General features: G+C 43.4%; 1 protein-coding gene across 2 annotated transcripts; it reads left to right on the top strand.

The window, feature by feature from the left end:
• Positions 1 to 23: 23 nt before the first annotated feature.
• LOC112222147 lies at positions 24 to 10,181 on the top strand. Of its 2 annotated transcripts, XM_024384787.2 has the most exons (8): positions 24 to 117; positions 759 to 914; positions 3,666 to 3,897; positions 4,118 to 6,110; positions 6,246 to 6,438; positions 6,951 to 7,147; positions 7,966 to 8,139; positions 8,973 to 10,181. In XM_024384787.2, the coding sequence occupies exons 2-8, from the start codon at positions 786 to 788 to the stop codon at positions 8,986 to 8,988; spliced, it is 2,934 nt and encodes a 977-aa protein (XP_024240555.1). In that variant the 5' UTR covers positions 24 to 117; positions 759 to 785; the 3' UTR covers positions 8,989 to 10,181. The 2 variants fall into 2 exon arrangements, with proteins under 2 accessions (XP_024240555.1, XP_024240556.1); XM_024384788.2 differs by lacking the exons at positions 759 to 914; positions 3,666 to 3,897 and having other exon boundaries at positions 33 to 117.
• Positions 10,182 to 14,998: the final 4,817 nt, after the last annotated feature.

Here is a 14,998-nt window from a genome sequence, read left to right as displayed (position 1 = left end):
AATTGTTCAACTTTCAACTTTAACCCGATCCTCCCCAACGAGTTAAACCCACCCATTAAAAATACTGGATGTCGTCACCATTTTATCCCCATTGACAAACCACACATATTGATGATGGTAAATACATCTATTTTTATTTGAGAAAAATATAAAAACGTTTATTTTGGCGGTGCTTACTCTAAGGCGGCCATATGAACAATAAGACAAACGCATGTAGCTAGCTAAGCAATCTGTTTTATTTTTCTTGAATAACGTGGTATTTGTTATTCCTTTTCTGTACATCGACAGTATAATGGTCTTGTATCTGTGTTAAACGATAGCAGGGAGTATAATAGAGGCAAAGCCACTGATGTGAGAGTAATTTGACCAGATGGCCATGCAGTGTTAGCTCAATCCTGGGAAAATAGCAGAGTATGTCTGGGCAAAAGCTATTATTCAGAATGGTGATGGAGAAATCCACATAGGCCTACAATAATTCTAGGTTTCACTTGTAAAATCGAATTTCCTCCCCAAAACTGAAAGGAGTCTATGATGTAACAAAGTATATGACGTAATTTATTATTATTATTATTATTATTATGTTAGTGTGTTTCAAAGTTCTCCGTTCTGAAAGAATGAGACTTTGCCTCGGCTTCATCAAAAATGTTTATTTTTTGGTACTTAATGTGTATTTATTTAAAGAGCACATGAGATAAATAGGAGATTATATCATATCTATTTTCTTTCAAAAGTATATCTATTTGTATTTATATTTTCAGAGAAATAGTTATTTATCATAGGGGAAAATGGAGGAGAAACCAACTATGAGTGATATCGATTTGGACAAGATCCTTTCTACACCTCAAGAAGTACCACATTCCGTTGAGGTGGTACTGAGGAAATTGGAAATTGCTGAAATGGGTCGAGCTAAACGAGTGAGTCACATTCCAAAAATGGTTCCACTTGTAACTCCCATGCCCATATGAAATTATTGCTGTGAAGAATTGTCATAAAAATATGTATTTAAGAAGAGCATATGAGCCCAGCAAGCATATTTGGTTCATTGGAAGTTGTGGGAACATATGTTTTCGGTTTTTACATTGGTTGTTGGAACGAAGCCATACATTTCCTGACCAATAAAACTGAAGAACAGAACAGAAGTGAAAATTTCACCTGTGCTGGGAAAGCTTATTTTTAGGTTGCAGGGAGGTTCTGAGAACATTTCACTCTGGCTCCTTGAAAGTTTTACTGGGAGGTTTTATTAATGCTCTGAGAACAGAAATTACAGTGGGGCAAAAAAGTATTTAGTCAGCCACCAATTGTGCAAGTTCTCCCACTTAAAAAGATGAGAGGCCTGTAATTTTCATCATAGGTACACTTCAACTATGACAGACAAAATTAGGGAAAAAATCCAGAAAATCACATTGTAGGATTTTTAATGAATTTATTTGCAAATTATGGTGGAAAATAAGTATTTGGTCAATAACAAAAGTTTATCCCAATACTTTGTTATATACCCTTTGTTGGCAATGACAGAGGTCAAACATTTTCTGTAAGTCTTCACAAGGTTTTCACACACTGTTGCTGGTATTTTGGCCCATTCCTCCATGCAGATCTCCTCTAAAGCAGTGATGTTTTGGGGCTGTTGCTGGGCAACACGGACTTTCAACTCCCTCCAAAGATTTTCTATGGGGTTGAGATCTGGAGACTGGCTAGGCCACTCCAGGACCTTGAAATGCTTCTTACGAAACCACTCCTTTGTTGCCCGGGCGGTGTGTTTGGGATCATTGTCGTGCTGAAAGACCCAGCCACGTTTCATCTTCAATGCCCTTGCTGATGGAAGGAAGTTTTCACTCAAAATCTCACGATACATCGCCCCATTCATTCTTTCCTTTACACGGATCAGTCATCCTGGTCCCTTTACAGAAAAACAGCCCCAAAGCATGATGTTTCCACCCCCATGCTTCACAGTAGGTAAGGTGTTCTTTGGATGCAACTCAGTATTCTTTGTCCTCCAAACACGACGAGTTGAGTTTTTACCAAAAAGTTATATTTTGGTTTCATCTGACCATATGACATTCTCCCAATCTTCTTCTGGATCATCCAAATGCTCTCTAGCAAACTTCAGACGGGCCTGGCAATGTACTGGCTTAAGCAGGGGGACACGTCTGGCACTGCAGGATTTGAGTCCCTGGCGGTGTAGTGTGTTACTGATGGTAGGCTTTGTTACTTTGGTCCCAGCTCTCTGCAGGTCATTCACTAGGTCCCCCCGTGTGGTTCTGGGATTTTTGCTCACCGTTCTTGTGATAATTTTGACCCCACGGGGTGAGATCTTGCGTGGAGCCCCAGATCGAGGGTGATTATCAGTGGTCTTGTATGTCTTCCATTTCCTAATAGTTGCTCCCACAGTTGATTTCTTCAAACCAAGCTGCTTACCTATTGCAGATTCAGTCTTCTTGGCCTGGTGCAGGTCTACAATTTTGTTTCTGGTGTCCTTTGACAGCTCTTTGGTCTTGGCCATAGTGGAGTTTGGAGTGTGACTGTTTGAGGTTGTGGACAGGTGTCTTTTATACTGATAACAAGTTCAAACAGGTGCCATTAATACAGGTAACGAGTGGAGGACAGATGAGCCTCTTAAAGAAGAAGTTACAGGTCTGTGAGAGCCAGAAATCTTGCTTGTTTGTAGGTGACCAAATACTTATTTTCCACCATAATTTGCAAATAAATTCATTCAAAATACTACAATGTGATTTTCTGGATTTTCTTTTCTCATTTTGTCTGTCATAGTTGACGTGTACCTATGATGAAAATTACAGGCCTCTCTCATATTTTTAAGTGGGAGAACTTGCACAATTGGTGGCTGACTAAATACTTTTTTGCCCCACTGTATGTTATTTGGAGGTTTTTGTTTTTTTTGTTAAACTCCAAGCACATACGTATGTTTTTTTTGTTGTCAAATTCCTTAAATGTGCTGAGAATGTTCCAAAGCCAAGCAACTATCCTGCAACATTCCCAGTAAGTTGTGTAAAGGTTGTATGCAAAATAACCATAGGACAACCACGATCTCACCAAGCTCTAAGAAACATATGTGCTAGCTGGAATGAGATATGAGCATAGTTACCAATATCCCCTCACTACCTGTAGGTCATATGGCAGAGAAGCACTTTTTCATGATGCCACGTGTTCTACTTCTTCATCTAATCACTTCATAGTAGTGTGGCATCCCTGTTTTTATGGCACAGGTGGTAGTGCACTCGCCCCACTGTAACCTCAGAGTCAGGTTCAAGTCTCTCTACTGCTGTTCCCCTTCCATCGTTACACAATAGTCTTTGTAGTAGTATTCCATGTAGGCCTATCCAGTATCTTCTAGCCTCATACAAACCATCCTGATGCGAGATCAGGACAATTGCCTGTGTGTGTGAAGAAACACACACACAGGCACAGACACACGCTTACACATGCAGATGATAAGACACGCACTCAACACACACATGGATTTTGTATTGTAGATATGTGGTAGTAGAGTAGTGGCCTGAGGGAACACACTTAATGTGTTGTGAAAAGTGTTAATGTAATGCCGTGTAATATTTTAAATGGTATATAACTGCCTTAATGTTGCTGGACATCAGGAAGAGTAGCTGCAGCCAAGGCTGCTAGGAATCCTTAACAAATACAAATACCTACAGGACATGGCAGGGAGACTGCACGTGATCCTGAACAGTGTAAACAAGGCGCTGTGCCGCATGCGCTTGGCCTCGGCTGTAGAGGAGGAGGATGATGACCTGGTAACACAATCACAGCATCTGGAGGAGAAGCGCAGGCGTGGCCAGCAGCTCGTCACTATCCAAGCATTCCTACAGTCCAGCATGGACAAGGAAAATGAGCTCAGCGTGGTCCTCCAGTGGCTCAGAAACCTGAGTGAGTGGCACAGTGCCATTAGCTGTTCAAAGTGCTTTAGAATTGGACCAAAGTGCTTCAGTAATTAATGCTCATACCATGGTTGTGATATCTGTTCTGTACAATCTATTTTTATACACTGCTTGCTCTTCGGGGGTTTAAGTCAGGATACTGTAAATTATGTTGTGACATTTGTTAGGGCTTTATTAATACAATTTTATTAATTGGTTGACTGCTGTAGACCAGGAGCTGGTAGAGGTGGAGGAGGACGAGGACTTCCGGGAGGTGGATGGTATCACTGAGGAATGGGTTGAGGAGATGCAAGACAAGATCCAGAGTTTCATGTCGGACATCCAAGCTTGCATTGTACGTCTTCACGAGCTTTGTGGATTCCTCTTTGAACTCGACACCAGGAAAACCAAAAAGAAAGAAGCAGAACATAAGAAGGGAGGTGTGTGGCACTGGTGGCTGGAGTCAAAAGTCGATGCCAGGACGATACTGAAGATCCAGGAGCTGCAGCCGCCCACAGTGGACCGCATGATGGCGGAGCCCAGCCTGGCCACCAAGTCTTCCACAGATCTGTCCTTCATGCTGGGCGACATCTCCAAGTCCATGTCCTGCAACAAGGCCATGAGCATGGCCTTTAAATTCATTCAGACGGGGCTCAACAACCTAAACGAGGCTCTGCAGGAGCGCACAGGCGAGGCCCACAAAGCCCAAGCCCAACTGGATGAGATGAAGGCTGATGACTGCCGTGCTAACCTGGCCCGTGCCAAAGCAGAGCTGGAAGGGGGCAAGACAAGGATCACCAAACTGGAGGGAGATAACTATAACCTTCAGGAGGAGATCGCAGCGCACAAGTTCCAGATCCACAAGCTGGAGGGGATGGTCAGGTCAGGTCAACAGGGTTCTGTGATTAAATTTATTGAGCCGGTGATGGAATTCCCCATGACTCAGAGCCAAACCCAGCCAGAGAGCACCTCAGTCCCATTCAATCTAAAATATCCCAGACGGCCCCCTCCATCTAAGAAGGAGCAGAAGCCAAAGATAGCCCCATCAGTGGTGGAATCACAGCTACCCAAGAGCCCACCCAAGACTGCGGCTGGGTCGGAGCCAGAGTCCATTGAGGAGGAGTATGTCGAAGAGGAGATACCTCCCACACCTTCCCCTGTGTCTGAAGAGGAGATCAAGCCCGAGCCATCATCTGATGAATTGGACCTCTTTGAGGCCATGGAGAAGAACAGCACCAGCCTCTTGGATGGCTTCCAGTCATCTGTGTTCAACATAATTGAAAAGTCCCTCAGTGTTAAGGGTATAGGCCTAGAGGCAGACAAGGCCAACGATGCCATCAAACTCTACACCATCCTTCAGAAAACCATCCGAGACTCCTTCAACAACATCACCTCCAAACTCCATGGGAAATTTACAGACAGCATCCTGAGCATGCCGTTTGAGGAGGACACCACCAAGTCACCAGGGGACATGCTCAAAGAGATCAACTCTATGTTCGTCAGCCATGACCAGAACATTGAGAGTTTGGGCGCCAATGTGCACATGCTCATGAAAGAAGAAGACAAGAACGCCAAGTCTGCTTCCAAGAAAGGACCCCACCAAGAATGCCGTCACTCTGTGTCTGAGGTCCTGATCCAGTTGAAGAACATCAACAACATGAGCAAGCAGCAGACCTGTAAGATGCGCCTGGCCCTGGAGAACCTCATAGACATGAACAACAAGTTGGATAATGAGCCCAAGACTGAGGAGGAACAGTCATCCACCAGCCATTTCTCCATCTCGTCCTCTGACAGCTTTGTAGAAGAAGAGGAGATCAGAGTGGAGAAGAAACGCCACCACCACATCGAGAAAACTGTCAAAGTACCGGTAGAGAAGCGAATCAAGAGGAGACATACTCCACATCAGACAACGAGGCAAGTACTGAAACCCAGACTTATAGACACAGCCAACCAGGGGGACACGGAGCGGTATAAGATGGAGATTGAGGAGGAGGGGAGGAAGATAGAGAAAACGGTGATGGTGGGGGTGACCTACCAGGTGAACGTGGTGTCTCAGAGGACCAACCTGAATCTCCTGAGGCAGGCGGCGATCAGCGGGGAGATCTCCACTGAGCTGTACAGCATGGCCAAGGACCTCATCACACACATTCTGGGCATGGATGAGATGAGACTGGCCTGCCTGCTCCGCAAGTTCATGGCCTACAGATCAGTGCAGCAAGTCCGGTATGATAAGAATTTATGCTCATACTCTTTTTTGGTAGAATTGTTTTGTTCATATGATTCACAGGACCATTTATTGATCAGAACTTGTATTTTTGGAATACAACTTATTTTTTAACCTCTATTTTTTCTTATCAGTTACAATCTGAATATGCAGTTGGTTGCTGCTCGGGAGCTAAAGGATGGACAGTCGGTAAAAGAAATATACTCCTTCCTGACGAAACTGGATGTGTACCAGAAACGGACGTTGCGTCGGTGGAGTGCTAAACAAGCTGCTATTGAACACAGCCGCAAGACCTGCCTTGCTCGCATGCTATATCTTTTCAGTGAGGTGAGGAAGAATAGTAGACACAAGCCTTAATTTGGTTGCTACATTCACTTTCATCCTACAGACATATGGCTTTTCATGGGGCTTTATCGTTGGTTATCTTTAATAATGTTGTGGTCATTTAAAATGTTAAAGCTGTTCAATGGAACATTTGAAACCCAATGGGGTCAGAGCCTTTCCTCAAACACATACATTTTAGAATGGTAATTTCCATGGAAAGCAAACTCTGTTGATCGATATCCGTTCTATGTGAAGCGATCCTGCTTCTGGCAGTAGTTGGTACAGTTTTCCTACTTTTGCTTTCTCCGTCTGGTACTTGTTGGGTATTTCAACAGAAAATATACAAGAGTAATGGCTGTTCAGAAGGTATTTCACAGCGTATTGTTTGGACTATATAACCATACTTCATATTATACTTTGAAATGTAGAAGGTTAGATTAGTAAACGATGGTACAAAAGACTTACCGCACAGCACCTTTAAAATAAATCAACCACAATTCCTACAATTTCCTCAGATAAGACAAGACTACAACGTGCACCTGCTCACCCCGTTCCCGTGCTCCAGCCACTCCCGTCAACATCTGGCCATCAAGTCCCACAAGCTGATGTGGTCCCTGAACCCTGGTTGCCAGCGCCGCCACCTGCCCAATCCAGCCCAGACCCCCCACCTGGTGATGCCCGCCTCAGAGGCCGGACCCCTGAGCGGAGTCAGGTATGGGCAAGGCCATTAAGGTTAAGGGCATCATTACATGTTCCACAAAAAAATGTGATATAGCTGATCAAGTGTATTTGTGGTCTATGCTATGTGGGAAAAACAAAACAATCTCTGAAAACAAGGATAGCAGATCACAGGAGTAATATCAGGACTCGTCACAACATTAGCTCTGAGACACATTGGCATCAAACATGTTAAGACTCCTAGGAGGGGAGGAGATACTGATAATCTATTACTGAGAAGAGAATTGTGTTGGATTTACCGTTTGTGTACAATGTCTCCTAGATGTCTGAACCAAGAGTTTGATATCAGACCATTTGTTACCTGAATATGTCACTTTACTTTGATTTGTCTTGCCTTCCACGTTACCCACTTGGTCATTTTGTAAATATATATTATGTTCTGGAACCATTACATGTACCCATCTCATTGTTATTTCATTATTAGAGATATACAAATTTGTTTTGCACCCGCCGTGCTGTCACATGGTCATGTGAGGTGAAATGTGTATATTTGGGGATGTGAACACTCAGTGTGTTTGACCTGACGAAGATCCGTTTTGGATGGAAACGTTGTCAATGAAGCGGTGAATTGGGAGCTTTAACAGAGTGCAGGCCTTCTTGTTCTATATAGGTACAGGGACCCACACTGTCAACCCCCAGTATTGTGAACTCATTAAATGGCCTTTATGTTGCTGCAGTAAATTATTATTACGATAATGCAGTCATGTAACCATACTGCAATGTTCAGCCTCAGCTCTCCCTCCCCTTCCTAATTGGTACAGATACAGTAACTCAGTGCTTTGTCTCTCTCAGGGAGCTGTTGAGGGGTCAGCTACCCACACTGTGGCATTGTAATCTGACCATGAACAACATGCAGCTGGCCAGGAAGATGGCCTCTCCCCCCTGCAACCTCTCCTCCATCCCCCTGCTGATGGAGATGAACGTCAACCATAGCCGAGCCACTGCACTGCGCTCTGCACAGGGCAGGTAAGGCCTCACACACTGCATCAACTGGTATCAATGGATAGGAGCTTAGAGAGCAGCAATGTTTTGACAATTCAGGGCAAGATCTTAGTATTTTAGGATTATGTCCTTCCCCTGGTGAAAGGTATAGACTGCTTGTGATATTGAGTTTCAGTTCTAAATTCTCATTGGTTTGTGATGTGTGAACTGCAGTGGTGTAAAGTAATTAAGTAAAAATACTTTAAAGTACTACGTACTTAAAGTAGTTTTTCGGGGTATCTATACTTTACTCTATTTTTGACAACTTTTACTTCGCTACATTCCTAAAGAAAAGAATGTACTTTTTACTCCATACATTTTGGAGTGTGCCACCGGCTATCTGTACATTAAAATAACAAGAAAATGGTGCTGTTTGCTTAATATAAGGAATTTGAAAAATATTTATACTTTTACTTTTGATACTTAAGTTTTATTTTAGCAATTACATTTACTTTTGATACTTACGTATATTTAAAACCAAATACTTTTAGACTTTTACTCAAGTAGTATTTTTCTGGAGGAATTTCACTTTTATTTGAGTCATTTTTCTATTAAGGTATTTTTAGTTTTCCTCAAGTATGACAATTGGGTACTTTTTTCCATCACTGGTGAACGGGATAAGCCACTGCACTTATTGAGTCCCAGAGAGGCAAATCGACCTCTGGGTTTTATTACAGGGATATTGGATGTTAAGAGAGCAGGGGCACAGGAAACTGACTTCTGTCATCTGTGTGTAGTGTACCCAGCACAAATGTCTAAAGACAAGCTAAACTAAAGTCTGAGTTATTGAGTGTGTTATCATCTCTTCTCTGTCTCAGGATGAGTGGGGGATAGCTGCATGCTTTCTAGAGATGTGTTGATGCATAGGGAGATCTACTGAAGGGATCCAGTCTGTCACTAATCTCAAACACCAGCCAATAAAGAATACGTTCACTCCAGCCCCATGCTCCATGCCTCATTTACTCCCACACTGTAGTTTTCAGTGGCGTCACAGGACAGCTGAACAAGCACGTGTGCAAAAGGTACAGTTGTTGAGCTGTCGGGAAGAGGCATCCAGTGAATCTATTCACATAGCCACATCATTTTAAAAACCTTGTTGAGAGGGGTTTCCTCTCCCCTTCCATAAGACTTTCCCTCATTGTTTGCCTTGGTATCAGGACTGGACATGGGTTGATTCCTACAGTATGTTAATGCATGCAGAAGTATATTAGGGGTCTTTAACTGCTTCCTGAAAACCCTATTTGTTAGGTGCCTCCGAAGAAGAGGTAGGTGCACGAGTCAGGAGCAGGAGAGCAAGGAATTCCCAACCCACCAACAACAGGTGGGGAAAAGCACGAAACACACAGAGGAGAAAACTCTACTCCTAACACAGTACCAACGGTACAACAACTGTGAGGGAAAAAAACCCTGTGGCGCAATCACGCACCCCTAACAAAGCTAACACAGCAAAATAATCCCGCACAAAGACTAGCAGGCAGCGGAGGTTAATAAACCCACCGAAATTAACTAATCAGACACAGGTGATAACAACAACAGACAGACACAAACAAAAAGGAAAAATGGATCGGTGGCAGCTAGTAGGCCGGCAACGACAACCGCCAAGCACCGCCCGTGGCACTATTAGAAGTGTATCTGGCTTTCCAGAGCAGTTCTGAGAATTCACTTTTTTTCTGTTTGCGCACCAGCAGGTGAAGACCGCTTGTAGAGCAATTGTTGCAGCAGTAGCACAGTGACTACAAATAATAATTCACTCACAGTCGCACACAATATCCACCATATACCTTTGCACAACAAAAGGTGTATGTACACTCACACTATACATTTACATTTAAGTCATTTGGCAGACGCTCTTATCCAGAGCAACTTACAGTTAGTGCATTCATCTTAAGATAGCTAGGTGGGTCAACCATATATCACAGGCATAGAAAGTACACTTTTCCTCAATAACATAGCTATCAGTAGAGTCAGTAGAGTCAGACTCTGCTGTCCTAGCTTCATGGGGAAGCTGGTTCCACCATTGCGGTGCCAGGACAGAGAAAAGCTTGGACTGGGCTGAGTGGGAGCTGGCCTCCCGTAGGGGTGGGAGGGCCAAGAGATCTGAGGTGGCAGAACAGAGGGCTTGGGTTGGGGTGTAGGGTTTGAGCACAGCCTGAAGGTAGGGAGGGGTAGTTCCTCTTGCTGCGCCGTAGGTAAGCACCATGGTCTTGCAGTGGATCAAATCAAATCAAAATCAAAACAAATCAAATTTTTTTATATAGCCCTTCGTACATCAGCTGATGTCTCAAAGTGCTGTACAGAAACCCAGCCTAAAACCCCAAACATCAAGCAATGCAGGTGTAGAAGCACGGTGGCTAGGAAAAACTCCCTAGAAAGGCCAAAACCTAGGAAGAAACCTAGAGAGGAACCAGGCTATGTGGGGTGGCCAGTCCTCTTCTGGCTGTGCCGGGTGGAGATTATAACAGAACATGGCCAAGATGTTCAAATGTTCATAAATGACCAGCATGGTCGTATAATAATAAGGCAGAACAGTTGAAACTGGAGCAGCAGCACGGCCAGGTGGACTGGGGACAGCAAGGAGTCATCATGTCAGGTAGTCCTGGGGCATGGTCCTAGGGCTCAGGTCCTCCGAGAGAGAGAGAAAGAGAGAATTAGAGAACGCACACTTAGATTCACACAGGACACCGAATAGGACAGGAGAGGTACTCCAGATATAACAAACTGACCCTAGCCCCCCGACACATTAACTACTGCAGCATAAATACTGGAGGCTGAGACAGGAGGGGTCAGGAGACACTGTGGCCCCATCCGAGGACACCCCAGACAGGGCCAAACAGGAACAATATAACCCCACCCACTTTGCCAAAGCACAGCCCCCACACCACTAGAGGGATTTCTTCAACCACCAACTTACCATCCTGAGACAAGGCTGAGTATAGCCCACAAAGAACTCCGCCATGGCACAACCCAAGGGGGCGCCATCCCAGACAGGATGACCACATCAGTGAATCAACCCACTCAGGTGACGCACCCCTTCCAGGGACGGCAAGAGAGAGCCCCAGTAAGCCAGTGACTCAGCCCCTGTAATAGGGTTAGAGGCAGAGAATCCCAGTGGGAAGAGGGGAACCGGCCAGGCAGAGACAGCAAGGGCGGTTCGTTGCTCCAGAGCCTTTCCGTTCACCTTCCCACTCCTGGGCCAGACTACACTCAATCATATGACCCACTGAAGAGATAAGTCTTCAGTAAGGACTTAAAGTTTGAGACCGAGTTTGCGTCTCTGACATGGGTACGCAGACCGTTCCATAAAAATGGAGTTCTATAGGAGAAAGCCCTGCCTCCAGCTGTTTGCTTAGAAATTCTAGGGACAATTAGGAGGCCTGCGTCTTGTGACCGTAGCGTACGTGTAGGTATGTACGGCAGGACCAAATCAGAGAGATAGGTAGGAGCAAGCCCATGTAATGCTTTGTAGGTTAGCAGTAAAACCTTGAAATCAGCCCTTGCTTTGACAGGAAGCCAGTGTAGAGAGGCTAGCACTGGAGTAATATGATCAAATTTTTTGGTTCTAGTCAGAATTCGAGCAGCCGTATTTAGTACTAACTGAAGTTTATTTAGTGCTTTATCCGGGTAGCCGGAAAGTAGAGCATTGCAGTAGTCTAACCTAGAAGTGACAAAAGCATGGATTAATTTTTCTGCATCATTTTTGGACAGAAAGTTTCTGATTTTTGCAATGTTACGTAGATGGAAAAAAGCTGTCCTTGAAATGGTCTTGATATGTTCTTCAAAAGAGAGATCAGGGTCCAGAGTAACGCTGAGGTCCTTCACAGTTTTATTTGAGACGACTGTACAACCATTAAGATTAATTGTCAGATTCAACAGAAGATCTCTTTGTTTCTTGGGACCTAGAACAAGCATCTCTGTTTTGTCCGAGTTTAAAAGTAGAAAGTTTGCAGCCATCCACTTCCTTATGTCTGAAACACATGCTTCTAGCAATGGCAATTTTGGGGCTTCACCATGTTTCATTGAAATGTACAGCTGTGTGTCATCCGCATAGCAGTGAAAGTTAACATTATGTTTTCGAATAACATCCCCAAGAGGTAAAATATATAGTGAAAACAATAGTGGTCCCAAAACGGAACCTTGAGGAACACCGAAATTTACAGTTGATTTGTCAGAGGACAAACCATTCACAGAGACAAACCACAGGATGCAAGCTTCGAATGGAAGCCAGAGGAGTGTGCAGTGGAGTGGGGTGACATGAGAGAACTTGGGAAGGTTGAAAACCAGGTGGGCTGCAGCATTCTGGATAAGTTGCAGGGGTTTAAGTGTCACACATGGGGACCCCTGCCAACAGCGAGTAGTCCAGACAGGAGAGGACGAGTGCCTGGATTAGGACCTGCGCCGCTTCCTGTGTGAGGTAGGGTCAAGTGTGGAGTACAGAGGAGCCTCTTAAAGAAGAAGTTACTGGTCTGTGAGAGCCAGAAATATTGCTTGTTTGTAGGTGGCCAAATACTTATTTTCCACCATAATTTGCAAATAAATTCATAAAAAATCCTGCAATGTGATTTTCTGGATTTTTTTTTTCTCATTTTGTCTGTCATAGTTGAAGTGTACCTATGATGAAAATTACAGGCCTCTCTCATCTTTTTAAGTTGGAGAACTTGCACAATTGGTGGCTGACTAAATACTTTTTTGCCCTACTGTATGTGTGAGTGAGACCAGTTTACTCAATAGGCTGAGTGAATGAGTAGCGGATGTTGTCAACCTTTTTTTCAAAGTGGATGACAAAGTCGTTCATAGAGAGGGAGGAGGGAGGGGGTCGCGGTGGAGGATTAGGAATGGAAGAGAAGGTGGAAAAGAGTTTCCTAGGGTTAGAGGCAGCTTGAAATTTAGAGTGGTCGAAAGTGGCTTTAGCAGCAGATACAGAGGAAGAGAAGGTAGAGAGGAGGGAGTGAAAGGATGATAGGACCTCCGGATGTTTAGTTTTCCTTCATTTTTGCTCAGCTGCCCACTTCAATTCAGCTTATAAAGGCTTCATAAAGCCTTCATAATATCTTCATAAGCACTAAATGTGTTACAAAGCATCTATAACCATATGCCATGCTTTATAAAGGGTTGATAAATGTGGCATAACTGTGTGACATAATCACCAATGTCAAATGTGACCTGAGCCACTATGTCGAATATGATATAAACTTGTGCTTTATAAAGGGCGACATATTGTGCTGAAGGAAGGATACACTCTAACGTGATGTCATGTTAGTCACATTACACCTAGTCTCATTCCCAGATACTTCTGCCCAAATGCGCGGTATTTCTGGTGGACCAATGCATAAAACTTGGCCTTCGTTAGTTAGGGCTAGGCTTCAAATACAATTTTAAGAAGATCAGTTGTAGAAATGGGCAGGGTTTAGCAATAATTATGACTTTTTGACTGTGTTACGTAGTGACGATGACAAACATTCTACTCAGTAAGAATCCTATAGAATTCTATGGCACACCCACTAAGGCCGACTTTTAATGGTTGATATCCCAGGCTTATACTGTATGTTATGTGTGTGCAATAGCCTGGAGACAACTTTACACCAAGAAATACTTATCTTGATGAAAGCCCCCAACCTAAAGAAATTGAAAAGGTCTTTCATCTGGAACTAAGTTACATGTTCCTCAGTACACAAACACACACGCAACAAAAACTATCCAGACCTCGTGGTACTAGGCCCAGTCAGGTCTTTGACACATTCACCTACTCCCCCTGCTGAAAGATCAGCCACAAAATATTGGCACCATTGTAACAGGTTGTAATGAAGCCCTGGTCTCCAGCATGGGAACAGAAGAGAAATACCTGGTGACTGCACCAGGTATTTCTCTTCTGTTCCCATGCTGGAGACCAGCAAGAGACCAGCAAGTCTCAGCTTGGACTACTCCAAATCATTTTGGTTATGGCACACAGACACTAACACAAATGCAAGCTTTGCAGGTCCATTAACCCATTTAAATACCTATCACACCCTACAGTAAACTGGATCATGAGAAAACCTTCATAAATCATCAGAACTTATTTATTGAAACTTTATGTAGTGTCCTGTAATACTTACTCTGAAGTGAGACACATTCAGTCATTCATAACACATCCATAAAGACTGTACTGCATGACACTGTACTTCATTTAAAGTCACACCCCTTTGGTCATATATAACTTATACATAAATGCCTTGTATCATATGACTCTGTACTTACTATAAGGCCAGACACCTTTGGTCATTCATAGCACATACATAAAGGATTATGTAAACACTAATATATTAACACTTAGGGAATTATCACTAACAGCTAAAACAACTAAACATTAAAGACATGTTTAAACCATACAACAACCCTTTTATCTGTATATTTTTTAAACAAATACATGACGTTTCAAAAAGTCCAGCAATGAAATTGGTTCTTGCCTCTCTTCCTGCTGCAGGTACTGCATGTTGGTTCCACCCTTAAAAGTAACATCAAAGAAAGTTAGCAGTTCTGTTAGGAAATGCCTTTGTTACACCATCTGGATAAGGGCATTTCTGTACTGCACCAGAAACTCTAAATGGAAATATGGAAAACTCCATTCAATTCATAATATTATATTCCTCTTTCATTTACACATCTCATGATGTGACATGGTTGGTTCTAGGGGCTTTGTATTTAGCTGAACCTGCTAGCTAGTGACATTTCATCTTCACACAATTGCTGTGAAGTCACCAAAATTATTTGAAATAATGATTGAGGTAACTACATTGTGTAATCTAACTCAACACTTACAGTTGAAGTCGGACGTTTACATACACTTAGTTTGGAGTCATTAAAACTT

The sequence above is a fragment of the Oncorhynchus tshawytscha genome, linkage group LG22, assembly GCF_018296145.1.
Source record: "Oncorhynchus tshawytscha isolate Ot180627B linkage group LG22, Otsh_v2.0, whole genome shotgun sequence".
Classification (NCBI taxonomy): domain Eukaryota; kingdom Metazoa; phylum Chordata; class Actinopteri; order Salmoniformes; family Salmonidae; genus Oncorhynchus; species Oncorhynchus tshawytscha.
The sequence above is the reverse complement of the archived record's forward strand: the minus strand, read 5'-3'. Positions and strand labels throughout refer to the sequence as shown.

Bases quoted from the DNA above. Each gene is read 5' to 3' on its own strand.
- LOC112222147 (XM_024384787.2), top strand. From the start codon at position 786: ATGGAGGAGAAACCAACTATGAGTGATATCGATTTGGACAAGATCCTT. The intron at 915-3,665 runs GTGAGTCACATT...AAATACCTACAG, and splicing joins AAATGGGTCGAGCTAAACGA to GACATGGCAGGGAGACTGCA. The intron at 7,148-7,965 runs GTATGGGCAAGG...TGTCTCTCTCAG, and splicing joins GGACCCCTGAGCGGAGTCAG to GGAGCTGTTGAGGGGTCAGC.